The sequence below is a fragment of the Lipomyces chichibuensis genome (genome assembly GCF_038497645.1).
Source record: "Lipomyces chichibuensis strain CBS 12929 unplaced genomic scaffold V1513scaffold_56, whole genome shotgun sequence".
NCBI lineage: Eukaryota > Fungi > Ascomycota > Lipomycetes > Lipomycetales > Lipomycetaceae > Lipomyces > Lipomyces chichibuensis.
The window spans coordinates 19549-45527 of NW_027117508.1; the positions used below are offsets into that span (position 1 = coordinate 19549).

Here is a 25979-nt window from a genome sequence, read left to right on the forward strand (position 1 = left end):
GCCTCATGGACGCACAATATACTCGAACAGTTACAACGTGGTATCGACACTCGGGTATTCGATGTCTTTAGTATAGCGAGCGAGAATTCGCAGCACACAGTAGAGTGACAGAAACAACCGCGGCTTCGAGCGAAGGCGGAATGATCGCGGAAAATATCGTATCACGCCGCGTTCCTCACGGCGCATCTGTTTAGACGCGTCAAATATCAGTGCCGATCACATTAACATCCAGGTACGGCGGTGACCGACGCACCACTCGAGCGACATGTCGTTGGCCTCACTGATTGGATCGATTGGAGGAATGTGACCTGATCGAACAACTGGTCGGAAGTAGTCAAGAGCGCCGCGCCTCCGAGACGAAGGATGGTGAATCATCGTTACCCTGTTGGACCTGATATACGCTGCACTGTCGCGTAAATCATGTTCAGCAATTCCTGAAGAGTCCTACAATGTGACTTAGGAGATAGATTCTATGGACACACGGATTTGCGTGTTGTTGTTGTCTTCGATAAGGAGGAAAAGGTGCCAGCCTGCATCGGTTTATGCTCCAGATTTACCCTAGATATGCAGCTTGGGCAAGACTGGTTTTGACGTCTGAATTGACTGCCGCATCTCTACAAGCATCGCTCGGGGGTGGAAGGTTGCCCTATGATAGTTACTTGCTTTTATTGGTCTAAGTTTTTATACCCCGAACTTGTGTTATTTTCTGTATCAATTAGGTTGGATGTAATTTTTCGCAGCCCTACCGCTTCCGCGCTTGGCAAGTCTTGAATATGGGATAATTCGTCGAATGCCCTGTAATTTCTTTCGCTCTGCGGTGAATCCCAACTCTGCAAACCTGTTTAGGAAAACTCCTTTGATCTGTATTGAACTGCGCAAGTGGTTTTTGGACTGTGATAATTTAGCTACAATTGTGTTTAAGGAAGCCTAATTTCCTTAGCCGGAATCTAGTTTATTGATTCTACCGTTTCAGGCCCCCTACTGCACTATCACTAATTGTCAGGCTTCAAAATACTACCAGTTACTTCACCAAATCCAACCAACCCGGCACCAGAGTTATCGTCGGCAGCACCCATAAAGGTGACTGTATCCCCATCCTGCAAAAAAGTCCTGGTCGACTGGCCAATAATAAATTGCACTTTGCCGGCTTGAGACTTCTCCAGAAGTGAGCCGTAGGAATCCGAATCCTCTCCCGATATTGTTCCCGATGCAATCAAGTCTCCAGACCGCAAATTTGCGCCCGTCACTGTATGATGCGCAATCATCTGCGCAAATGAGAAAAGCAAATACTTTGTAGACACGTTCGCAATCACTGCTTTATCACCTTCTGCTGTCTGGTACTCGACCTGGAGGTTGATATCGTACACCGTTTCCTTTTTCTTCTCCTTTAGATAAGGGAGTACAACACCTGCTTCGGCAGGTCTCTGCAAAGGTCGTGTCTTATACGGCTCCAACGCATCTGGTGTGACAACCCAAGCAGAAATCGAGGTGCCGAAATTCTTTGCGGTAAAAGGACCAAGTGGAATATATTCCCATGCCTGCACATCGCGTGCGCTCCAATCGTTCATCAATACAAATCCAAAGATGTGCTCTTCGGCCTCATCGACATTAATTCGTTCGCCCATGTTATTTCCGGTCGCGATAAATGCAGCAAGCTCAAGCTCATAGTCTAGTCGCCGCGACGGTCCCAAAACCGGGACCGTTGCATTCGGATCTGGCAAAATCTGGCCCACTGGTCTTTTGATTGGCGTTCCGGATATCACAATAGATGATGCCCGACCGTGATAACCAACGGGCATATGGTAATAATTCCGATTCAACGCATTCTCCGGTCCACGAAAGATATTACCGCAGTTATAAGCGTGGTTACGACCGACATAGAAATCTGTATAATCTCCTATTTCGAGCGGCAAGTGATTCTGAACAGAGAAAAGTGGAAGAAGTGCGCGTTCACGCAACAAAGTATTCCGTTCAAGTATATCTGGGAACTGTCCACCAGCAGTTAAAATAGCTTGAATGTATGATCTCACAAGCCGATGAGCTTCGCGACCTAATGCTGCGAATGCGTTGAGAGTTGAATTTTCGAACACCGATACGTTGGTGAATCCGGACTTTTCGAATCCACCCGACCGGCTGAACTCAAGTAGATCAAGGGCATAGTTGCCTATCGCGATTGCAGGACGGTGGCGAGGATTGGACGGGGTCGAGATGATACCAAAAGGGATGTTACGCAGTGAGAAATGCGAGTTAGCTGGAATATCCAGCCACGATTGTCGAATACCGGCCATTGTCCTTAATCACAAGGCCAAGAAGCTCTGTTGCACGTTTAACAGAATTAGATGCGTTCAAGAATAAGAGATCCGTAGATGGCAGATAGGTGTTGGAAGGAGTTGTCCATGCCACAGATTAGACAAGAACAACGAAGGTGTGCCGTCACAACCACGAGAACAAGCTAACTTGCCAGCGGGACGTACCCGGATTGAGATTTTCCTTATGCATGCATCGTGGAGTATACACGCACCGACGTCGCTTCGTCCAGAATTCACTATTTGTTTTCCACGACGTCCAACGGACCAAGACGAACGGACCAAGACGGGTGATGCTAATATGGTGGCTGCACCGCAAATACAGGAGAAACGGAAAGAGTGGACCGCGATCACTCTTAGGAATTGTAACTCGGTCAGCTGCTGGTGATTTTGCAGTGTCGAAATGCGGGGAATGTATTAGGGTTTCATGTGTCCATCTCCGCAATTAATCTTCAGAAAAGAATAGTTACGATAAGATTTCAGATATGAAGCGTACAATATTGCTACAGATTGAATATGGCATAGAGAAATAATTATTTAGGTGAGACTAAACTTTCCCTCCAAAACCGTTTGTTGGGGAGTACATCTAATGAATGCTGTTTCCTTTTCCGTTTTCCTTGCCATTATTCAAGGTCAACAAATCCGCCCGTCCTTGTTTCGGGCCAGTAAAATACTTCTTCAACGGCAACCAGCTATCCTTATTATATGACTTCTGCACCTTTCTGCATTCCTCCAATCCCCAGTCCGTCAATCCAATCATCAGGCAACTCTCAAACATAAACGCAATAGATCCGGTACTGACCTTCGTCGGATTCAACTCCACGTTGGAAGCTTTTTCGTGGGTAGAAGCATCCGGGCCGTGAGCGGCCATGATATTATGCAAAGATGCTCCGGCGGGAAGGAAGCCACCGCCCTCCTTAGCATCGTAACTACCGGAAATCAAACCCATAAATTCGGACATAACGTTGCGATGATACCAAGGCGGGCGGAAGGTATCTTCTTGAACGAGCCACCGTGGTGGAAAAATAACAAAGTCGGCAATTGCAGTTCCGGGGTGATCACTGGGAGCCGTAAGGACGGTGTAAATCGACGGATCAGGGTGATCGAAGGAAACCGAGCCAATTGTACTAAATTTACCAAGGTCATACTTATACGGATAATACATTCCATGCCATGCCACAACGTCAAACGGCGAGTGGTTTTGAACAGTCGAGAAGAGTTGGCCGTCGAACTTGCAGTAGACAGTATAATCTCCGTCAGTATCTTCGTATGCAGCAACTGGTGCTTCAAAATCGCGAGCATTAGCAAGGCAACTGGATCCAATTGGCCCCAATTCAGGGAGATTAAAATGGCCAGTGTAAAGCTCGAGAATATAGCCACGAATAGGTCCGCTCGGGCATTTAATACAGAATCGAATGCCTCGAGGAATCACAACAATTTCCTGTGGCCGCACGTATAGGTATCCCATTTCAGTTTGAATATCCATATCGCCATGTTGGGGCACAATCAGAAAGTCACCATCCGCAGAGTACATGGCTTCATTCTCCATATTCTTACCGGCCGCGTAAATATATATTCCAAGTCCAGTTTTCGTAGTAATATCACCTGCTCCAGCAACCATTCGTAGGCCCCCCATGAATGTAACGCTGTTATCGAGATCAAATGGGTCCCAACGAATCTGGTTTGGGATCATATGGAAATTTGCCGCGCGAGATTTGAAGTTGTAGTTCTCATTGAGTTCAAATTTGAAATCAGGATGGGAAGCTGAGGGGATAATACGATAGAACCATCTACAACCATTAGCATTTAGTCCTACACACAAGAGAGATAGCGCATACGTTTGCTTGTTTTCATTTCGTGGAGTTGTAAATGAAGTGCCGGACAACTTCTCGACATAGAGACCATGTGGTGGTTTCTGAGGACTGTTCTGACCGATTGGAAGTGCACCTTTTACCGCTTCAGTTCTAGATATTGTCAACAAAATATCAAAATATCATTCTGGACAAACCAAATCACCAACAGCAAACATACGCATGATAGGAATTGAAGCCAGTCTGGTAAGAGTATGGATCGCGAGTCTCGAACTTGCTTCCAACCATTTTGAAATGCAAAGTGAAGGTTTTTGCACCTGACCAACCCACAACGTGTCAAAATATATCTCTCAATATTAAAGCTGAAGATGGTGAGTGCATACGGTCAAATGGAAATACTATTAGCCCTTGTTGAAATTCATTCACGAATAAATGAGATGATTAGGTAGTCTGCTTTCGTGTCTGTAGGCTTTATCGCTGCTAACAAGTCATCATGACCAGTGGAGGCTGTGCAACGTTCGCATTTATGTGTTGGCAAAATACTTAGAGCAGAATTCTGTCTGGGTCATCAAAGAGGTTCTTGTGCGTTGGCAGCTGCCAGATGAGTCCGTCCCGTGATGCTCTCTAAATGTATTGTAAATACCACACAAGAGAACGTAGCGAACTACTTACTGACAGTTTGGGGGGAGGGGAAAGGTCCCGTCCATGCTCGTCGATAAGTTGTTGATCCAAGGACCGTCATCAGATTTAGCGACGCAACCCTGCGAATACAAACCCCGCAATTTAGGGCTGACTCATGCTACGTACGCAACGTACGGTGGTTGGTTTAGGGTTATGCGTTTTCTTGTCTGAAGTTTGCTACTTACTGAGCGATTCTGTACAAACTCGATTATTTAAAATTAGTTGCATATCTCTTCGCTAGTTCATATCCTTTTTTTCCTTTATGTACACATAAAGTTTGTCCTAACCAAATCTGCCAACGTCCACGGGGCCAGTTACTTCACTTCTCGACAAGTATAATAATCTCTCTGTCCGCCATGAACTTGAATACCCTAACCGCGACAATCCTGACTTTATATATGGTACCTTATGCTTGTTATTTAATTAGCTAAAGTAAAGGCCATTAGAATCCGTGCCAAGACACAAGTATGCCCTGTTCTCACAATTTCCAAAATCAATTATTAAATATAAATAATTTTTATTTGTCCACGCTGACCGTCACAGGAACATGATTTTTCAATGCGTTCTCCAAAATATTAATGTCTCGAGGTCGGAAAATTACTTCGTACTTCTTCGGCGTGCTGACTAAACTGGTCGGGTCCGACAGTCCAGTTAGTGGGTCGGTATCTACCGTATCATTCTCAATTATCTCAAATGCGGAAATAATTCTCATGAAGAGCAAGTAGAGCTCGCGATTTCCTAGTAGATATCCTGTACACATACGTGATCCTTGACCATATGTAAAGATCTGCGCACCAGGTTTCTCCAAGAAGCGCTCCGGACGGAAATTTTCCGGGTCAGGCCAAACGTCGCCATCCATATTGCACGCCCAAGCGTTTAAGAAAATAACTGTACCTTTCGGAACCAGCTTTCCGTCGACAACGAAGTCGCGCTCAGCAGCACGGGGAAGCGCTAGGCGGAGTGGAGTGTACAGGCGCAAAAGCTCACGTACCAGCGCAACAACGTATGCACATTTCTGATCCTCGAGGGGATCGCAGAGTACTTCCTGCTCCGTGAAAAACTCTCGGATTGCAGCGTACGCCTTCTTCTGGATATCTGGACGTCTGGCCAGAAGAGGAAGGGACCAAGCCACAAGGGTAGTGATAGTGTCAAGACCGCCAGAGACCATGGTAAGGGAAATAGACATCAGTTCAGTGGCGTCGAGCTTCGCCTCCGAATCAAGCAGCACGTTCGCCTGAATGCATGGTTTATAGGTCTTATTCGCAATTCGCTCGTTAAGCTCACGATTCATGCGAGCAAGATAAACGTCACGACGAGCACGCATATTCTTTGCCAGAGAAGACTGGCCGCTGAATGGGTTCAATCGGAGGAGAGGAATGTAATCCTGCTTATTTCCTGTAGTACTTCTGAAACGAGACACGTATTCCTCCACTTCAGTAATCTCGTGGAACAGCGGGTCATTGACACTGTCGATCCGAGTGCCCCAGTTGAGAGTCAAACTAAGATTGAGACTGAGTCTCTGAATCAGTGGCAGCGGGTCAATCGCAAGCTTGCCCTTGCATCCGATTTCAAACGCATCTTTGACAAATTCTTTAGTCTCGAGGTCGATGTGAGGAGTGTAGGTCTGAACTGCTGGCCGGTTGAGCGCAGAAGCAGCAGCCTTGCGACGGCGCTTGAGGGATTCGTCATAGGGCGATGTTCCAATAGTGAACCCCGCGGTAGTAGATACGACCTACTCTGTCGGTTAGCTTTGTCAACTTGGTGGCCTCAATCAAATACCTTGTGAAAAGTATAAAACTTAGGTCTCGAAATTGTCGCCTGCGAGTTCGTCACGAAAACTTTCTGTGCCGCAGCCGCCGAGTTCACAACTAAGACTGGAATGTTACCTAGCTGGATTTGGAAAATCGGCCCAAACTTCTTTGCCCAGCTTCTGTACTTCTCAGAAGCATTGTACCGAATCTGTGGGATATTTCCTACTAGTGGGTAGCCATGCGGTCCATCAAATTCCGGAAGTCGAAGACTCGCACGAATAAACTCGTTGATAATAATATAGAATATTAAGGAAAATGGAAGCACTGATATCAGAAAAATGTATGGGTGCTGCAGTACATAATTCTGGACAGCTGACAGAAGAAATGATGAGGAAGCCATGGTGAAGAATTGCCGTTCGTAGGTGATGTGAATAGTTACGATCTTTAATAATATGAACCCTCAGGCATATGAATGAACAGCTGGGAACCACTCAAGTTACAAAAGCAAAGAACAGGTCCAGACCAACTGAGCTTAAATGCACTGGCTGCGACCGACTGAGTCATGGGTATCAGTCCACTATTGACGTGAAGACTGAGGCGTGCCGTGCCATGCCGCCTACAGGGCAGGGATTCGCGGGGTGTGGGGGAGACAGTTGGGAAGCGGAAGCACAAGTCGGTTCCGCTCTGACGCGTTGAGCGTACCATGCAATTCGGGGTACGATTACATCATCGCCCTCGGTCAAAAAAACCATTGGTGATCTCGTCGGAAGTGTCGTGCGGCTCGTGAGTACCCAACCGTAGCCGCACAACCCTAACCCGCATCTTGACAGAATGATTAACAGCGGAAACAATTGCACGTGCATCACGAAAACAAACCAAAGTTCGCGCAAATCAGAACCGCACGATGCGGTTCGGCTTGTTGAAGACGAAGGGATGTCACAGTATGAACACATCAGAATATCTAGTCGTATGATTCGCGATCCCAATAGAGCAAATCACGTGTTAGAAGAAAATAATTTACAGTATGCAAAACATATGACCACCGAAGCCCGTACTTTCCGAAAGATAATAACACATCCTGACTATCATAAAATAGTTCTGCAAACTAATATAACAAGCCTTAAAATAAATTGTCAATAAGTCTAAACAGTTCGTCATCCCAGGTGGAGTCTCCCCTTCCACTTTGAGCAAGCATCTGCGCAACTTGCGCCGCTTCCAATCCTAAAGGCGTGTACCCACCGCTGATCTGCGCCTGCTTCATCGGAATTTGCGGTTCTCGGGTCATTGATGCATGTGTACTGGTGATCGGAACGCTCGGAACGGAGTATGCTGTAACGGTCGCAGTTTGTGAGTCTCCAGTCATAAAATTGAAGAGCTCCGAAATCTCCGTCGACAGATTCTGCCCATCGATAGACGACGCAGTCGCAGACACGGCGAGCGGACTAACGTGATCTCTATGTCCATACTGATAACCCTGATCTTGAATTGGCTGCTGAGGTTGATATTGGGATTGCTGTTTGCCGGTCACTCCTTCGATAACATCGTCCACAACAGTCGCAGGTGTCGGCGCTTCTGAAGGAGGAGTAATGCCAGTCAGCATAATATGCTGACCCACAGAAGAGCCATCAACTTCAAGTTCATAGTCAACCGATTGACCAGTAGACACAGGAGGAGTGACGCTGGTATTCGAGTGTAGTGATACCTCTGCTGGCTCGCAGTTCCGCCGCACTTGACTGCCAGCATCCTCCGTCGAGATCGAAGTAGGACTTTTGACTGCAGCAGATGTCCCGATGCCATACGCAGCCGTGACTGATCGTAGTTTTCTGACCGTGGCCCACAACCGGCGTCCCACACGGGAGACCTTCGAAAAGAGCTTGATCAAGTCCAGGGCCATGTTAAACTCCCGCTTGCACGGAGCCGCAAAAACCGCCGGCGCATGAATGATTGCAGTAAATATCACACCGAGAGCAGAGACTAGGAAATAATTGTAGTGAATCTGGCACGACGCGTACAAATCGGTTTCGAAATGTAGTCGGGAAAGCTCTCGAATTGAGTCTAGCGCGATTTCTACGGCACGCAGTGCTAGTGACATATGCTCGGCTATAGTTCTAGTCGAAAACATTATTGGGCGATAGAGATGCAGGAACATTAGGTTGTGCCGTAAGTAGAGAATAGTCTGCAGCTTGCGAGATAACTGCGGTGGCGACGGATATTGTCCTCTGTCAGTGGCAGAATGCAGCCGCAGTTCTGGTGGCAATGACTGGTGCCATCGGTGGATAAGGAACTCGATATAATCAATCTCTTCGGTATTGATTGTGAAATGGCGAGGCGGATTGAAAGAATTGACAGCCCTCCACACACGACCCACGACTTGACTATATTGGATCATCGCATTTAGATACAGCGCTCTGATGCGCTTATCGTCTAAAATTGCTTCTTCAGATTTGTGTACTTGTGGCCGTGCCTGGTCGAGGTCCTCGTCACGCAGCATATACGGCCTGCCGGTACTAAATGCCAGTCTGCGATCGGCAACATACACACACCAAAACAAAGCCCGACATCGCTCTCTTTGCATGGGATCGGGGAACATCTGGGACATCTTAGTGGACTGATGTAGACCCAGCTCGATTGCGAGAACCGCTGCGAAACATATCGTGCGATAAGCTCGCGATTCCAAGCCAGCATGGAACTGATAATTGTGGATCAGCCAAAGGGAGATAAGTGTGTAGATGTCTGCAGAGCCAGCAACTATATTGCGTTCCGTCATTTTCAGTACCTCTTCGTACAGTTTCCTCCCTTCTGCTACATGAGTCTCAGTCACGGAAGTGGCTATCGCCAGTATGATCTTGATGATTGATAAGTCCTGCATGTTTGGCAAGTTAACGCCGTGTTGTTCGTAATACTGCCGAAAATCCTCGTATTTCGCGTCGAGTTCTTGCACCTCAAATATTGGATACATGCAATTAATTTCGGATTCGTAAACTTGGATTAACTTTTTGGCTTCGAGGTAGTCAATGTACAAAAATTTCTTGTTTGTCGACATAGACGATTTCCGCTTCGCTTTAGCACCATCGTCTTTGACTTCGACTTCAGACTCTTCAGACAGCTCCTCGTCATCGTCCTCATCAGATTCCTTATACCCGACTCCCCCTTGATTCACGCTTTCCGAGTCTAGTATACGTGTGGCTTGCTGGAACGGGAAACATGACGATGTCGGGCCACGGAAACTTTTCGATTCATCCTTCCCCCATGCTCGGGCAGGCTTTGTTAGAGTCGCAATTCTATGATTTGAATTGTTAACATCAGACGCAGCCGGTGACAATGTCGACAGGGAACCATAGCACACTGACGTTGACCGAGATGATCGGTCAGATGGAGTCGACACACTCGATATTTGCTGATCAGCAACATGCTTCAGTGGCTGTGGAGGCTGCGGAGGCAGGGTGAATCGTGCCATCATCGGTAGTCCGGGAGCGTACGCCGACGACGTCGCCACCAAATTTTGGGGTGGAAGTAGTGATCCAGGAGAGGACGACGGAGTAGATTTGTCGATAGCATTTGGTGTTCTGTTTTTATTTGATACCGTGTATCCAACGCTACCGGAGTTCTGGTGAGTCGAACTTGGCGAGTTCTCCCCAGTCTGGACCAGCTTCGTCAGCTGCCCATGGCTATTTGCTGGTTGCCTGCTTTATAAGTATCATTCATGTTTGCAGCATTATCGATAGACTTACATATCGTTCCAAACAATTTTTCGTTGCGTATATTCCTCCGGATCACGATACGCACATTCCAGGCTCATTTTAGTACAGCGTTCGCATTTGTTCTGACCATTACACTTCTCGATGTCAGCGATGGAACGCAACAGCACCTTCACGAATAATTATACATACCTTGACTTTCCGCCTCTTGCACTCAAAGCTGTTGCACAAGTAAGCAAGACAAAGCTAAATTGCGGCGCCAGCTGAGATTACACTTACCACGCCATGGCAACATATTTAGATCGCTTGCGCCTTCTCTCAGAGTCGCCGCCCGGCCGGACAGTATTCCGACGGTCGTGCTCATTTTTCATCTGCCGCACGGTCGGGACTTGTTGCGGTACAGGAGTCTGGTGGAGATGCTGATGTGTAAAATGAAGCTGTTGGGCCGGTGGAGGTGAAGGAGGCTGTCCATGGTGGTTACGCGGCTGCAGGTACACCCGTTGCTGATGCTGTTGATACGGAACGCTAGGTGTGTCGATCATGCTGTTGATATGCGGCAGCATCGTCGCTGCTGTTTATAACACCCCCAATGTGGGCAAGTCTCGGTGCTGCTTGCCTGCCTTTGTGTAGATATGCGATGGTGATGGTGGAGCTGAGTACGGTGATAAGAAGGCTATGGGCTCTGTTGGGCCTCGTCGCCGCGTCGGCGACGGTGATGACGTTTAAGGGTTCTTCCCCTATTTCCAATCCTTTGCGTCACAGTCAAATCGTTCCCTCATTTTGCAATTTATGTACTTCTTTATACACGGATCGTCATCACCAAACGATCTATACGCTTTAACATAGAATTTTGTACGCTAAGGCATGAAAGCTTATGATGGAAAGAGCTATATTTATCCAGGTATTTTCACCTTATCTGTCATTGAAAATGACTTTGTATATGATATATGATGCCGTTGTGATATAAGAAACAGCGTGTGCTAATGTAACCATATCCTAAGATTTGTTACTCAAAGATCCGTGGTATCGTCGAGCAGACTCAAGTGTTTTAACGGCAGACTACTCTCGACGGCCATTATGCGCTATGGTCCGAAACTGAGGCCCCCACTAATACTCAATAGAAATTTAGCGCCTTAGAAGGCATACCTCTGTCAGTAAGAGTCTCCCGGACATATAGCATTGACTCAGCGATTTTGGACCTGGCGTCTTTGCTAATCCTTTGACGAGATGGATAGCTGTGGGATTGATGAGCCAGTTGTTGGCTTGAGCCCAGCAACGGAGAAGACTCCACTGTCAGCGTCTGTGTACTGGCTCACATTGGACCACTCAAGAGTAGTGTATCTATTGAACGTGAAGTAGTCTGTATAATTTACTGCCGCCTTCATATGTAGCAGATAATGCGTATGCGAATCGGAATTTGGAAAGAATCGCTAGACAAGCTGACTATCACTCGGCTACTCTAACTGCCCGAGTGTGTGCTAAAAGGCTAACTTGCATTGGTAAAGCATTGAAAAAAACGATCCGGGGTAAAAACGAACTAACCTAATGGCAACGCGCACAGCGGAAAAGGTGACCAAAACAGGAAATTACGTTTCCGCTGTTACCAACACAGCATTTTCAGGGGTTCCTTCCCCCTAAATATCACTCCGGCAATCGTCGCCTGCTCCCTCCGAATAACTTGTTCTTCCGACGAATTAATCATCACAGATCTCCAAGAGGATAATATTGCGCGTCGCTGCTAAGGCTTTGTAACCACTATGATTAATCTTATCGTCAAGTGCGATAGACGAAAGCGATGACGAGACTAGCATGGTTTCCCAGCTGACTGTCACGAATAATTCCGTAGGAGAACTCGAGCTTATCTCACGTCATGTTAGTACGTTTTATTTTGAACTTATATTGCGGATCAAGTTGTCAATATCGAGTAAGTCGGTTATATTAATACTATATATATATAATCGCAAGTGATGCAATTATAGCCAATAATCATCAGACTATTCATATACGCGAAACCTTACTGTTCGCTGTCATTCCCTAACATTTACGAGCGGGGCTCAACAACAGAATAAGAGGGTGGATCCTCGGATGGCGTTTGTGCCTCCGCTGCATCCTGCGTCTTAATCATCTTGCTGAATTCATTCGCCGGCGCGTCATCGCCGTCCGATTCCTCATCAGCGGCGTCGACTCCGTGTAAACTCCTCTGGGCCTTGTACGCACGAATCCATCGGAAGAGGCAGACAAAACTGGCAAGCAATACCATGAAGAAAACAAATATGCACGACTTGGCCACCATATCGGTCTTATAAGCCCATTTGTCTGCACAAGCGTCTGTGAAATGATATTTCTTGACGCATAAATCTGACCCAGAGGCATTGTCTGCAAATGGAAACGCTCTATCGTATGGTGTCGAAAACCCGCAGCATTGAAGTGCCCGCTCAATTCTGCCAATTTTGCAGGACTTTTTCTGAAACCAACGCTCCCATCTAGCTTCGTAATATTCGCTTGCATGCGACCGCACAAAACGTCTACAAAGTTCCCCTAGGACATGAGCCGCAACGACTATATTACCCGCAACTATGGCTGGATAAAAAAATCGTTTTTCGGCAACATGGAGCGGACAAGCAACAGGAAGGATCGCAACAAATAGTGCAACTACAGGTAAAATCATTGCCAAGGTTGGGACAATGGGGGGAATAGGCAGACCAAGGCGGACGACATTACAGAGCTGCAGTAAACCTATTAACTGGAGCAGAACCGCTACCAACTATCCAGTTAGCGTATTATCAATAGCATCTGTGGCACATACCGTAGATGCGCAAACTATCATGCGCTTCGTTTTGCATGCCTCCATTCTTGCTTAGTAAGGTACTTCTAAGCTCGGTTTGAGTAGTCAATTAAAGCGATGATAATGACAAGCGAATAGACATATTAACCAGCTGACTTACAGCAGTTACGAAAGTGGGCGACGTAGAACATTATATTGACAGCACAGATGATGACACTTGCCTTAAGTTCTCAGAAGTGCGCAATTATTCCCAAGGGAAAGGGTCTCTCAAAGCCGCCGAATTCACATAACATATACTTCATACTCCAAGCCAAGAATGTCCACAAGGTCGCTTAAAACAGTCAGCTCACTTTCTAACCCTAACCTTTTGGTCGGCCACCAAGGGCTTTTACAGTACATTACTATCATAGTAACTGTCTAAAAATCTGGACTCTCAGCCTTCAGTGTGAATCATACCTCGTCGTAGACTGGTAGCGAAATTGCCGTCATTTACTCATATCTAAACATTGTTTTATATTTACTATAATGATCTCCTTACAAACTTGGGTTTGACTTCCGGTGAGATTTAATGGATATGCCATGGCCACGAGTATTTCACTTTATGATGGACGTTTCGTCAACAGGCATAGACGTAAAACGCTCTAATTCTATAGGCAATCAGAAATACGTTTTAAGTCAGAACAATGTTTGGATATAGCTTATTTTCATGACCATCATTATCACTATTATTTATGTAAGATGCCAAAAACGGATCGAGCAAATAACTACTTCCGTAAAGTACCAAATCATACAGCCAAAATTAATGTATATGTCTAAAGTGTTGCCAATAAAATAGACCGAACGGCGAGCAACAATTGGTTAATTGGTCAACTGATACTGAGCCTCAAAGTGCGGGGCATTAATTATCATGCCCATCAAAATGCCAGAAATCAACCCAGCGCAAGGAAGCGTGAGAATCCATGAGATGTAGCACCATGCGACCATGCGATAGTTGATGGCCCGAAGGTCATTGTTGCAGAGGCCGACGAAGACGGTCGCGCCAACAATGCACTGTGTCGTGGAGATTGGGAGGCCGAGCTTCGTTGCAAAAATTACAGTGATACCGGCACCCAATTCCATGGAAAATCCGCGTGAGGGCGAGTGGAGAGTCAGCCGGTTACCGAGATTGCGCATGACGTTGTAGCCATATGTCCAGAGACCGATAACGATGGCTGCACCTCCGTACACAAGAATCCAGACTGGGATACTATTCCTGTCCCCAACTTTGTTGGTGGACCAAATAAGGTAGATCGAGGTAATAGGACCGATGGCGTTGGAGACATCATTAGAACCGTGAGCGAAAGAAGCGGTACTGGCAGTCAGAGCCTGGAGGAATGAGTACAAGTGCTCGACCTTGTTGTCGTATTGAGGAACGTTCTCATTACGTCGCTGGGCATTGCCTGCCAAGAAGCCACCATTGCCAGACTGCTGATAAGCCACGACGTCCTGTCGGAGACCTTTAGTCAAGCCACGGTAGACTAGGTAGAGGAACCCGCGTGGATGATACCATGCCAAACATGGCTTCTGCTTCTCCTCGGCGGCAAGCTGCGAGACCTCGGCATCGGTAGGCTGCGCAGGAATCCCAGAGGTCTCAGATTCAGACAAGTTCACACCATTCTCAATATCCTTCTCGATTGACCCTGTCGACCGCCCGTGCTCCTCGAGGCGATGGCCATGGTAGTAGTCCTGGACGACGACGACGGTTGCACCCGGTGGGGCAGGAGGGACCTCACCCTTGTTCCACAAAAGGGGGCCAAGGAAAAGGTGATACCATCTAATAGTCCAGTCCTCCTTAACGATGCGGCGGCGAAGATATGGCAAAAAGAAGACGAGGTAGAGCAGCAGCGTCACGCCAACAACGCCGAGAACAGAAGCAGCAATGCCAAACGGAGACATCTTGGATAGGTTAAGATTTGGCGCACCCTGCAATATTTAGTAGTAAACACCATTATAGGTAGCAACGAAACGCTCACCTTCCAGACAATAACAAGAGATAGCACAGCGGTAGTAAAGCAGAAATAGGCAGGAAGGAGATAAAAAGCGTTACGAAGAGCATCGTCCCCACGCTCCAAGACTGCATACTTCGTGGTCAAGAAGAGGATAGCGGCGAAGCATCCGGCAATTGCCGGAGCAATAAACCAAGAGGCAACAATCTGAGAGAATCCAGTCCAGCCCCAGATGACACCATCTTTGCCATATGTAGCAACACCGACACCGATAATCGCACCGACAATAGAGTGTGTTGTGGAGACTGGTGCCCCAAGTTTGGTGGCGACGGTCAGCCATGTTGAAGAGCCGACGACGGCGCAGACCATGGCCAACATGAGGGTGGCAGGAGAATCCTGAAAGAGGGATACATCAATAATCTTGTTGCGAATAGTGTCAGCGACACGGGAACCAAGAAGGACAGCGCCGAGGAACTCGCAGCATGCGGCAATAACCATAGCTTGGGCGTAAGTGAGCGACCGGGAGGACACCGACGTAGCAAATCTTGCCATACTTAGCACAATTGACAGGCGGAGGCAACTGAAATTAAGACTCACGAGTTGGCGACGTCATTAGCACCGATATTCCATGCGTCCAAGAATGCAAAAATCATGCCAATGGCAAAGAGGTAATCGAACTGGTGTAATGCCAACATCTTGATTGGTGGGCTCGCAGAATATAAACGTAAAGATCGCTACAAAGAAGAGAACCAGACAAGGAAAACGCGACAAGGAGCGCAGCGGGTATTAAACTTGTCCATAGGACGAGGTGCAGAGCGCAGCAAGGTATGAGAATGTCGATCGGATCACACATAGACAGTGGTGTTCGCTGTCGTCTGCTCAGTGATTGAGTCCTACATATGGGTACCGAGCATCGAACTGGGCCGCAGACGGGCTCGGCCAGAGTTCCCGGCATGCCGACAGTAAACCACGCGCGCTCGCGACATCGCGTTCTAATCCGGCAGGGGATGGTGCCGCGTAGTCGTGTCTGCCTATACTCTGCGGCACCACACCCTTGATGCTTACAACTTACCCATCCGGCTGCGACTGTGCGACGCTCCTCTCGATGAGCCGCAGATCCCAGTGTCTCAACAGCATCTCGAACTGACGATCCAATGCCGATTGTCTCTGCCGCGAGCCAAGATATCCCAAGATCATCAGCCGCAATTTGCTTGCTGTCGCGAAAGTGGAGTTGGCATGATGTGATCCAGTGCGATAGTATCGGCTATCAACCACTGTAGAGGCCCGTTCAGGCTATCAATAGCGTTGCACAGTGCGATAGGCTGCGATTTGAATGTAGAAGAAGAGGTTACAAAGCAGAATGGCAATGTTTACACGCTCCTACCTCGGTCCACCATTGCGCTTACCAGTGCCAGCTGCTATCGCCTACGACTCGGTCGACGTCTTCACGGTAAGTGATCTCAATCGCCTTCTTCCTTCCGAGGTGGTGCTAGAACCCGATGGACCCTTGGCGGCAACTTGGCCACTGGGTATGAGGAAATAGAGCTTCGGAGAGTCCCTGGCACCACCCAGTCGACCAAGTTATTATTGACGATGGAATTGTGGCGAACTATGACCGAGTTTCCAAGTTTCGAAAAAGCACGTGGCTGGACTCATGCATGCCAAATTCCGAAATCCCTCATATGAAAAAGCACTAGGTACTTTCCGATTCAGCTAGAGTAGCATATAGCTAGTGCAAATCCCGCCCACTCCTCAAAGTATATCATTCCTCGATAGAAAATCTTCTCAGGACGAAATGCTCAGATTGATGCTTCTATAATGTCCACGATGTTAACCCGGTATCTAGTTATTACTTATAAGCCGACGAAATAAGACGCATTGATATTTTCTGTTGTATATGATTATCCTCGTCCAAATTCAAACTAGGCATCGGTTGCGCAAATCTGCGGGATAGGGTATCTCAGTTTAATCAGATTATTCAAAGTTCGATGGACCAGGAGACGCGTCGCAACAAGAAACTTCGTCATAATTTGATCGGGACAGCGATGAAGGACTGGCTGGGTGCACACGCGACCACGTGTAAAACCGCTGTCACAACATCCGAAAGAAGAAGTCAAACCGATGAATCATTGACCCTAGACGGGATCTTGGCGAACTATGAATTTTCTTTCATACTCCTAAAAGTTCGAATTCGATAAGGTATTTTAAAGCCACGTGTGTTGGCCAACAGATAACACTTCCGTCGATCCCCCAGTAATGCACTAACATATCTTCTATTTAAATATGAATATATGATGCCTAGTTTTCGATAACACCTCCGATGAGGCAGTGGTTGACGATGTTGTCTAATTCTTCGGTTGGGTCGCGGCTTTTGGCTATTCGCTAACACGGGTGCAGACTCATTATAAACCAGCTCCAACTTCCAACTTTCTACATGCCATGCCTCGCTGTTCGATCATCACATCACAATATAATTCCATATTGATCGCTGCTAGTCATTTGCAGAAGGCCATAATGGCACGACATCAGAATATATGTCTGGATCTGCTGTCTCTTTAATAAATTATGATATATATTAAACAGTAATCGGAGGACAACCTAATAATAATAACTAAACTATATATATACACGTAATCAAATAATCGAGCAACAAAAAGAATCCCCACAAGCGATCCGTAAAGCAGGAAAGTTAACACAGTTTTTTGCATTAGCAACTGTAGCCAATGCAAATTTACCACATAATAATGCAACGTGCGTTTCAAACAATCACAATGATACCGCAGTTATATCGTAGTCATCATATCCAAAAAAAAAACACAAGAAAACACAAGACAAAAGCGCAACGGAGTTCACGCCGAACAAAACAACCCCCAAACATCCCAAGCCCATCCAATCTAACAACTTTTTTTTCTGGCTGTACATAACTAGTGTGTGCTGCATGGCGTTCGTAATCGAAATCAAGTATCCGAATTGGCAGGGTATGCCACTTTAGACATTAGGTTGCACTCGCACATCAATCCAATCTAAGTTCAGTGTGTGGCGAGAGTATGCAAAAACTGACTATATAAACGCCCAAGCAATATCAATCCAATATGCAAAACCTATCCCCAAGACCAACATAACGGCAAGCATTCGGCTGCATATGCTGATCATTCCGTTGTACACACCGCTTACTCGCCATATTCGAGATATTTGTACTTCATGGGCAGGCGCGGGTACATCCGTCTGAAAACGAGATATGATATAAGTCCCACGACAGCGGCGAGCAGGAATCCGAGCACAGTGAAGAAGAGCCAGTGGACTCCTAGATACATGATCCACTTAGCATCGTCCTCGTGCCAGCTGGAGCCGTGCAAGTCGTTGAAGTACGCGGCACCCGGCTCTGGCGGCATCAAAATCCAAACCTGCTCGGCGTTAGAGACTGCCCAGCGCTTATACTGTTTCCAGATGACGGACACAAAGAGCGGACCGGTTGCGTACATGACCGTGATGTATGGCACATGCCAGTTGAAATTGTAGTTCTTCAGCTCGAGCAGGATTCGCAAGAAGAATGGGTGACGAGGTGTTGAACCCATGACACTGTTTGAGACCCCAGTGGGATCTGCCTTACGTACCCAAGCTGGATAGGTCAGCAGGGGGTCAAGACGCGACTGGCAGCCCTCGTCCAAGTCGATGTAGATTCCACCAAAATGCGCTAAAACAAAGTAACGAATGACATCTGCCCTCATGATATTGAAGGGATAACTGTCATACGTGTCAAGAAACCACGGATACTCGTCGGCGATAAACTGCCTTGCGGACTCGTCTGTCCATAACTGCGAAAGGGTATTAGTATAGGTATTGGATCGATAGTTAACAAATTTAAGACACACCTTATATTCAAAGTCAGGGTGGCTCTTGAGGCAACTTTCCTGCGCTGCTCTCCATACTTCAGGAATGGTCTCATTCTTCCATGTCTGATGGAGAATTTTGGGGATAAGCTGTGGATTAGAAGTGATAGGCAGATGGGACTCGTTGTCGATGGCGGGGACTTCGAAGTCAATCGCGTTGTCAGTGACAGGGTCGAAGAGGAGAGTGATGTAGTCGAAAGTAACAATAACGCCGATGACGACGATAAGGCCGAGAATAGCCAGCGGAATACCTAGAGGACGTCGCATAGCTATGCGCATAGTGCGGTGATGATTATGAGAGTGGAAGAGATATGGTGTTAAGCCAGAAGATAAGGAAAATTCAGGCGTAGACTAGAATGAGAAAATGCCGCTCATTCCATGGAGGTTCAGTATTGAACAACAAAAAATGTAATGCAACAATACACGACTATGAGGCTGGGCTGACAGAGTGGGCACGAGGACGGCGAAGGTAACAAGTCTGGTGAACAGATGAATAGGAATTTCTCAGGCTGAGTGAAGAAGTCCAGTTGGTTGGCTGGCCATCGGCCCGTCTGAGGACTGTGTATGACAGAGTACAAAGTAATAATAATCATACACGCAAAATCAAAATCGCAGCGGCCGCGTCACTTCGGTCAGAATGCGCGGTTTTCGCGCATTCCGCACCTGTGGCGCAACGAGTACGCACTAGTCTGTATCCGGCCTAGCTCACAGCCATTTGGCCAGATGATTCTCGAAAGTCTGGCTGAAACTCGCCACAGCACGAGCTCGGTTTTTTTGCCACCACAAAGTTAAATTTCACGCAGCCCACTACGCCTTCTTGGGCAACTCGACTGCTGTTTACAACCACGATGTGGCTCAGTATTTTGGCTATACTACCTGCAGTATTCTTCAGAATCATGTAAATTCAGTCCCGAAGGATCTCGCGCGATTCAAAAATGCCAGGTTCTAGGTTCCAGTGCCGGTTCCGGTTCCGGTTCCAATTCCAGGTTTGCTGGATATCATACCACAATCCTACCAAAAAAATACGCGCAACTACGCAACACTCACGCGACCAACAAGTTACCCATACGCGTCTTTAGACAGACCTCTCGAAGCGAATCCACGTGATTTCATTGCTCTCACAGGCCAGCACAACACACCAAGTTCTGCAGAGCCACCCGGCAATGTGTCTAGCTAGGATAAAGAACGATCGCTAGACCCGACCATATCTCTGATCGATAATAAATGTGGCCTTAAGGGTGCCCAAGTTGATGGGCCTCGTCCTCAAGATTGACTACGGCCAGAGTTTACATAATTTAGACAGAATCATTTGTTGCATTCAAGTCTGTCTATATCAAAGAATGTACGTTACATGTACGTCACATGCGTCCATTATTTAAGCCATCTGCCGTACAATATTGTCATCAGCACACTTGTGGTACTCTCTACCAGGTCGTATGCCCGCCATTAACAAGAATATCGCTACCAGTGCAGAACGTCGACGCGTCGCTCGCCAACCACGCGATGACACCTCTCAACTCATGTACGGCACCAATACGACCCAACGGGTTCATGCTCGCCCAAAATTTTTCGATTTCCGGTTGTGTGTCCAGAAGGGTAGCGGTCATCTTTGTGCGGATATGGCCCGGCGAGAGCGAGTTTACCCGAATACCCACTGGCCCAAGTTCGCAGGCCATCGAGCGTGCAATCTGGACCACTGCTGATTTGGAAGCATTGTACGGAATCCAATTCATTTCCTAACCAATATTAACAAAAGACTCAATACAAAAAGTTTGATTAAACAGATTGCATACTCTGTTGGTGACGCTTGCCGACATGCTCGCAATCAAAATAATGCTGCCAGCGATACCCTGTTGTTTCATCTGCTTTGCCACTGCCTGAGCTGTGAAAAATACACCGTTGCAGTTAACGTCAATGACCTTCTCGAACATAGCGGCTGGATAATCGGTACAGTCGGCCTCGATTCCCAAAATTCCTGCGGCCGCCACACACACGTGTATCTTGCCATCATTTTCGGCAGCAATCTCGCCGATTGTCGCGCTGATGATGTCCTGCTTGCTCACGTCTGACGGCCGATACTGGAGGGACGAACCAAGTCGCTTGACATACTTGACTGCGGCCGCAAATTCGGACGACGGAGTCGCAGGCAGATCAATGGAATAGACCTTCGCGCCTAGCTCCGCGAGGACAATCGCAAACTCGAGACCAAGACCGCCGTTCCCGCCCGTGACGATTGCGACCTGCCCGGTAAGTGCAAACTCCTCGAAAATACGTGGCTTGACTTCGAATGACGGATCCGACTGGGCTTTTAGCGCCGCATCGACACCCACGTCCTTGATCGGGACAGGCACGAGTTTGACTGGGAATCGTACAGCAGAAGTGCTGATTTTTGCTGAATCGCCACTTGATCCGTTGACAGCGGGCATTGTGCAAATGACAGTTAGTAAGTGCAACTTTGGTGGCAAGGAGACAAGCACGAATAGAAAGAATGCGGGGTAATGAAGCAAGTGTTTGACGTGATGGTTGGTTGGTGATATTTATTTTATGCACAACACGTGCATAATTCTTAACAAAACGTTCTGTCCACAAACCTCATTCAGTCCGTTCCGGCTCCAGTCATGCCGCAATTGCTATATGCCCTGTCTGCCCGTGGCGCAGAATTAATTACTCTGCATCGACGTTACAACTCATCTAGAGCAGATTATTTTATCAGGACCGGCATTCCCTCATTTGGATGGACCGCAATGTGGAGCAAAACGTGACGTCATTGTAGTTGCATGCGGCGTTGCCACAAGCCCCCTTTTCTCTGTAAATATGTGGGTCGCCCGTCTTCAGGACTTGCTGATCAACACCATCGGCGAGCTGTCAAAATTTGGTGTCTGCCGGTGTCTAGCAGACGTAAGTTTTCTACGAAGTGGACATGTATTTGCAGATCGGTGCTACAGTGCGTGAGCTGTCGCTCCGAACATGTGTATTCATTGCCGACAATCATATTGTCCAATTGTCCCTCGAGCGGTAGAAGTGACGTGTGGAAGCCCTTCTACCTAGACACTTCAGGCATGAATGCCCGGTCGATCCTGATTTCGTCAAAAAGAATGGTTTCTACACAATAATATGTCAAGGGGGACACCATAGATTGCGACTTCTATTTTCAGAATTGCGCGACAATGGGCGTTCTAAGCACCTAGAATTTCTGCTTCATGCGGTCGCCTAATAATTTTTTTTACGAATCACGCACTTGTCTAGCAGGGAAATAGGTTTATATGCGTTCGAGTCGGCATCCGGACTAGGTAGTTCTGACGAGATTCCGCGTAAGTGCACTGGTTGGAGATATCGACTCAACTACAAGGAATCTCTCGTGAGGAAAATCGGGGGTTTCCCGGCGACTCATGGGTCAAGTTGTTGATGGATACGGAATAAAGCGCTTAAGACAAGGAAATGAAGAGGACCTGCGAACCCTACGGTTCAGCACAAGGCTCCTCGTTCAAAAAGAATGTTACGTCTCGTGCCAACTCGAAAGCCAACCGGCTTACGAAAGCAGCAAGAAAGTCAGCCAAGAAGAAAGGTACATCATTTTCTCGGGCTAGCCTCATGAAATACAAATACTACTATTTCCGCGGGTTCTAACACGCTTCTGTCTCTTAGATTGATGCATTTGACGTTACTCGAAGTGGATACCCGTATAACATACGCTAACGTATCCAACTATTCTTGTGCATCAATTCCTTTCAATATCAACAAACTGGTTTCTTTTAACAGTAATTCATATTACGTCCAAAACCAAATTTAGACTTAGTACAACCTGTCTTTGATGCATTCAAGGACAGACTACATCGCAAGCAGGCGACCGCGCCATCATGTCGATGTATTTGAAATCGCGGATGAAGAGCACAGAGGCTGCCACCAAGGGAAGATGGGCAGAAGCGCGCATACATGCGAGAAGAATGAGCCCTTTGTGCCGCATTCCGTTGAATGCATTTGGGAGACTTGTGACCGGGATTGAGAGGATATCACAGGGTATAACATCTACGGTGAGGTGCAACTCCGCTGAGAAGTTGTAAAAATCCTGAAACGAGCCGGATTATTTCGCACCGAAATTGTGAAGCGCCTACTTTCCACGTTGACTCCGCTAGTGCCGATTGGGGTCGTCCGGAGCGACAACGAGTTCGCTGTCGGGAACCGTGACATTGGCCAGGTTGCAGTATTTTGTGTGTAATGCGTGTACAAGTCCGTCGATATCGCGACTGTAGGAAGTTTATTGCTGCTGTTCTTTACCCAAAGCGCTTCCCTACTATTAAGCTTGGTCGCTGAAGTCATGGGCAGAAGATGACCTAGTCGTGCAGCTGGCAGACGCACCAAACGTAAACTGGAAGACTGACACGGCATGGCTTTGATGGCGACCGTCAGAGTCGGTACTCTAACTCAGTCGCCTACTTTAATTTAGTCAGTTAGCCAGCTTACTTCTATGTTGCATAGATGTCAATAGCAAGACCATATGAGCGAGCAAAAATGGCATGACGATAGTCTCCGTTGGCGTTGCTGATTTCCGGGTCGGGCAATCAACTTTTTGTTGCGGGTCAGGGTTGCCCCGGATGGATTCCGAAGCGTCGGAGGACCGCCGAAGTGCTTCGGAGCCCGGCATTTCCTAACAGGGGTTAGTCAGGGCACCATCGGCATCCCACATTTATGGTCTTCCAACAACTTACTACCAACGCACCGATATGGTCTCTGCGGTCAGCGACGACCCCGGGGCCGATCCGATTCATGAACTGCGAATGTTGGTGAGCAGCAGAAGACGAGCCGATGGTGAGCCAACTTCAATGCCGGCGATGCGGATAACGGCAAGAGGAGTATCGTTTGCATAGGATGAAGCATGTATATAGCAGTCGCGAATGCCCCCAGCCTTCGACAACATCGATCCACGCAGAATACCACAATGGCAACAAAGCACTTTTACCCTGTGGCCGACGGATTGGTCCAACAAGCGCTGCTTGGCACAGTTGCATCGCACTCAAAACTCGGCCTGCTATACGCTGACAAAGTCATCTACCACAAATCGCACCCACGCAACCAAGTTGCCGTGATCAGTGGCGGTGGATCTGGACATGAACCGGCACACGCAGGTTACGTTGGTTCTGGCATGCTCGCTGCCGCAATCTGCGGTGATACGTTTGCTAGTCCCTCGGCGAAGCAGGTACAGAACGGCTGCATGGCTGTTCCTAGTGATCAGGGATACATTTTGATTGTTACAAATTATACGGGCGATATGCTGCATTTTGGACTAGCATGTGAAAAGATGAAGGCTGAGGGTCACAAGGTTGGTGTGGTCAAGTCTGCGGACGATGTTTCGGTGGGGCGCCAGAACGGCGGAATGGTCGGACGGCGCGGTTTAGCAGGAACTATTATATGTAAGTTTGCCTTTTTGCTAATCGTTTGCAATTCTGCTAAAAAGGAACTAGTGGACAAACTACTTGGAAGTATGTCTGCGACCGGCGCCTCATTCGAAGAAGTGCTCGCACTCGGCCAAGCCGCCGGTGTAAGTCTTGTTACTATCAGCGCCGGCCTCGACCACTGTCACGTCCCCGGCCGACCGACAGCGTACGGAGGGCTCGACCACACGACCCTCGAAATCGGCATGGGTATCCACAACGAGCCCGGCGTGCAAACTGTGTCTCCAATCCCGCCTATAGACGTGCTTATCGACCGCCTACTCCAGTACATGATCGATCCCAGTGATAGGGACCGCGCGTACGCTCCGTTTGAACCGACGGACGAGGTCGTGCTGCTGGTCAACAATCTCGGCGGCATGTCGACGCTTGAGATGCGCGCAATCACGCAGTGTGCGGTCACCCAGATTAGGAAGAACTACAGTATCACACCTAGTCGGGTAGTCGCCGGTACCTTCATGACATCTCTCAACGCGCCGGCATTCTCGCTCACTCTGTTCAACTCGACGTATACAGCCAAGCAATGTGGCGTTCCTGTATACAAGGTTCTTGAGTATTTTGACGCTGAAACCGACGCGCTGAGCTGGCCCAAGACGCATAGGTACAATGACACCTCGGCTTTGGTGGAAAACAATAAAGCATCAGAGAACTCGATTTCATACGCGATAGATATTGTCGTCGACCCAGACACTCTGGATCGCAAATTGCGCAAGGCTGCAGCAAATGTCATTGCCATCGAACCTAAATTGACGGAGTGGGACACCGAGATGGGCGACGGTGATTGCGGCAAGACAATAGAGGCGGGCGTTCTCGCTCTTTTACAAGCCATGGACGAGGAAGGTCTGGCCCGGTCAGGTTCGGTTCTGAAAGTGATTGACGCCATCGTCGCAATCACGGAGGATCGTATGGGCGGCACCCTTGGAGCAGTGTTCGGAATATTCTTTGCCGCACTCTTCAATTCACTTGTCGCGACATTGAGCGCGACTCCAAATAACACCCCTGTCGAGAAGGTTATTGCCATGGCGACTGTTAAAGCTTTAGACTCTCTCCGAGTCCACACGCCGGCGAAAGAAGGCGACCGTACAGTAATGGACGTGATGATTCCATTTGTTGAGGCTTTCAAGGACGGCAATATTGCCGAGGCCGCGAAGGTCGCGAAGGCCGCTGCGGAGGGCACGAAGAAACTGCTGCCGAAGCTCGGACGGGCGACTTACGTGAGTAGCTTGTACACTCGCGATGTTTTACCGCCTGATCCTGGTGCCTGGGGTGTGCATGAACTAATCCAGGGATTGGCTGCGTAGTTATCCATATCTTTATTTTTTTTCTGGGTAGCTAGTATAATAAATAACTATTCGTTGATTTATCTGCAAATAGCCTATACAATATCAGCGTTTGAGGAGAATGATGCTGACCTGTAGCGTTACTACGATATATTCTGACCAGTACATCTTGCTCGGCTTAAGTTCGATGCCAGGCGAACATGCGCACTGCTTTCTTCTAATGCATACTTGGAATCATGCGACTATTCTGGCCGTTTATCATCAGTATGACATGCCTGTGGGGCTTAGTTTGAGCGGCTCCATTCCGGATCAGCATCAGAAGTGCAGGCAGGACATGCCGGCACA

At 47.8% G+C, this 25979-nt stretch overlaps 9 protein-coding genes across 9 annotated transcripts; 1 reads left to right on the forward strand and 8 right to left on the reverse strand.

Annotated features, from left to right (window-relative positions):
• Positions 1–812: 812 nt before the first annotated feature.
• V1513DRAFT_453232 (uncharacterized protein) lies at positions 813–2680 on the reverse strand. Its single transcript, XM_066899220.1, has 2 exons — positions 2475–2680; positions 813–2315 (listed from the first exon to the last, which is right to left on the reverse strand). Exon 2 carries the CDS (start codon positions 2286–2288, stop codon positions 993–995), a length of 1296 nt encoding a protein of 431 aa, XP_066750915.1. The 5' UTR covers positions 2289–2315; positions 2475–2680; the 3' UTR covers positions 813–992.
• Positions 2681–2771: 91 nt separating this feature from the next.
• Positions 2772–4841, reverse strand: V1513DRAFT_453238 (Homogentisate 1,2-dioxygenase). The gene is made up of 3 exons (XM_066899221.1): positions 4338–4841; positions 4145–4270; positions 2772–4096 (listed from the first exon to the last, which is right to left on the reverse strand). Exons 1-3 carry the CDS (start codon positions 4403–4405, stop codon positions 2893–2895), a joined length of 1398 nt encoding a protein of 465 aa, XP_066750916.1. The 5' UTR covers positions 4406–4841; the 3' UTR covers positions 2772–2892.
• A 474-nt stretch (positions 4842–5315) lies between these two features.
• On the reverse strand, positions 5316–6949 carry V1513DRAFT_434021 (cytochrome P450; the record flags this gene model as incomplete). The annotated part of the gene is made up of 2 exons (XM_066896457.1): positions 5316–6530; positions 6578–6949. 2 exons carry the CDS (start codon positions 6947–6949, stop codon positions 5316–5318), a joined length of 1587 nt encoding a protein of 528 aa, XP_066750917.1.
• A 720-nt stretch (positions 6950–7669) lies between these two features.
• Positions 7670–10810, reverse strand: V1513DRAFT_427851 (fungal-specific transcription factor domain-containing protein; the record flags this gene model as incomplete). The annotated part of the gene is made up of 4 exons (XM_066896238.1): positions 7670–10232; positions 10281–10384; positions 10440–10467; positions 10527–10810. 4 exons carry the CDS (start codon positions 10808–10810, stop codon positions 7670–7672), a joined length of 2979 nt encoding a protein of 992 aa, XP_066750918.1.
• Positions 10811–12161: 1351 nt separating this feature from the next.
• Positions 12162–13330, reverse strand: V1513DRAFT_453249 (uncharacterized protein). Its single transcript, XM_066899222.1, has 3 exons — positions 13193–13330; positions 13054–13118; positions 12162–13011 (listed from the first exon to the last, which is right to left on the reverse strand). The coding sequence occupies exons 2-3, from the start codon at positions 13096–13098 to the stop codon at positions 12289–12291; spliced, it is 768 nt and encodes a 255-aa protein (XP_066750919.1). The 5' UTR covers positions 13099–13118; positions 13193–13330; the 3' UTR covers positions 12162–12288.
• A 312-nt stretch (positions 13331–13642) lies between these two features.
• Positions 13643–16009, reverse strand: V1513DRAFT_453253 (phosphate transporter). Its single transcript, XM_066899223.1, has 3 exons — positions 15615–16009; positions 15045–15561; positions 13643–14994 (listed from the first exon to the last, which is right to left on the reverse strand). The coding sequence occupies exons 1-3, from the start codon at positions 15710–15712 to the stop codon at positions 13891–13893; spliced, it is 1719 nt and encodes a 572-aa protein (XP_066750920.1). The 5' UTR covers positions 15713–16009; the 3' UTR covers positions 13643–13890.
• A 2178-nt stretch (positions 16010–18187) lies between these two features.
• Positions 18188–19174, reverse strand: V1513DRAFT_385433 (nucleotide-diphospho-sugar transferase; the record flags this gene model as incomplete). Its single annotated transcript, XM_066895216.1, has 2 exons — positions 18188–18832; positions 18890–19174. 2 exons carry the CDS (start codon positions 19172–19174, stop codon positions 18188–18190), a joined length of 930 nt encoding a protein of 309 aa, XP_066750921.1.
• A 1031-nt stretch (positions 19175–20205) lies between these two features.
• V1513DRAFT_453259 (uncharacterized protein) lies at positions 20206–21607 on the reverse strand. The gene is made up of 2 exons (XM_066899224.1): positions 20701–21607; positions 20206–20643 (listed from the first exon to the last, which is right to left on the reverse strand). Exons 1-2 carry the CDS (start codon positions 21331–21333, stop codon positions 20332–20334), a joined length of 945 nt encoding a protein of 314 aa, XP_066750922.1. The 5' UTR covers positions 21334–21607; the 3' UTR covers positions 20206–20331.
• A 2236-nt stretch (positions 21608–23843) lies between these two features.
• V1513DRAFT_427856 (Dak1p) lies at positions 23844–25655 on the forward strand (the record flags this gene model as incomplete). Its single annotated transcript, XM_066896239.1, has 2 exons — positions 23844–24315; positions 24367–25655. The coding sequence occupies 2 exons, from the start codon at positions 23844–23846 to the stop codon at positions 25653–25655; spliced, it is 1761 nt and encodes a 586-aa protein (XP_066750923.1).
• Positions 25656–25979: the final 324 nt, after the last annotated feature.

Coding starts and splice junctions, on each gene's coding strand:
- V1513DRAFT_453249 (XM_066899222.1), bottom strand. CDS start 13,098: ATGGAGGCATGCAAAACGAAGCGCATGATAGTTTGCGCATCTACG. Junction 13,012..13,053: donor TGATAGTTTGCGCATCTACG/GTATGTGCCACA, acceptor CTAACTGGATAG/TTGGTAGCGGTTCTGCTCCA.
- V1513DRAFT_453232 (XM_066899220.1), bottom strand. CDS start 2,288: ATGGCCGGTATTCGACAATCGTGGCTGGATATTCCAGCTAACTCGCAT.
- V1513DRAFT_453253 (XM_066899223.1), bottom strand. CDS start 15,712: ATGTTGGCATTACACCAGTTCGATTACCTCTTTGCCATTGGCATGATT. Junction 15,562..15,614: donor GCTAATGACGTCGCCAACTC/GTGAGTCTTAAT, acceptor AAGTATGGCAAG/ATTTGCTACGTCGGTGTCCT. Junction 14,995..15,044: donor CTCTTGTTATTGTCTGGAAG/GTGAGCGTTTCG, acceptor TAAATATTGCAG/GGTGCGCCAAATCTTAACCT.
- V1513DRAFT_453238 (XM_066899221.1), bottom strand. CDS start 4,405: ATGGTTGGAAGCAAGTTCGAGACTCGCGATCCATACTCTTACCAGACT. Junction 4,271..4,337: donor GGCTTCAATTCCTATCATGC/GTATGTTTGCTG, acceptor GACAATATCTAG/AACTGAAGCGGTAAAAGGTG. Junction 4,097..4,144: donor CGAAATGAAAACAAGCAAAC/GTATGCGCTATC, acceptor TAATGGTTGTAG/ATGGTTCTATCGTATTATCC.
- V1513DRAFT_453259 (XM_066899224.1), bottom strand. CDS start 21,333: ATGCCCGCTGTCAACGGATCAAGTGGCGATTCAGCAAAAATCAGCACT. Junction 20,644..20,700: donor CGGCAAGCGTCACCAACAGA/GTATGCAATCTG, acceptor AATATTGGTTAG/GAAATGAATTGGATTCCGTA.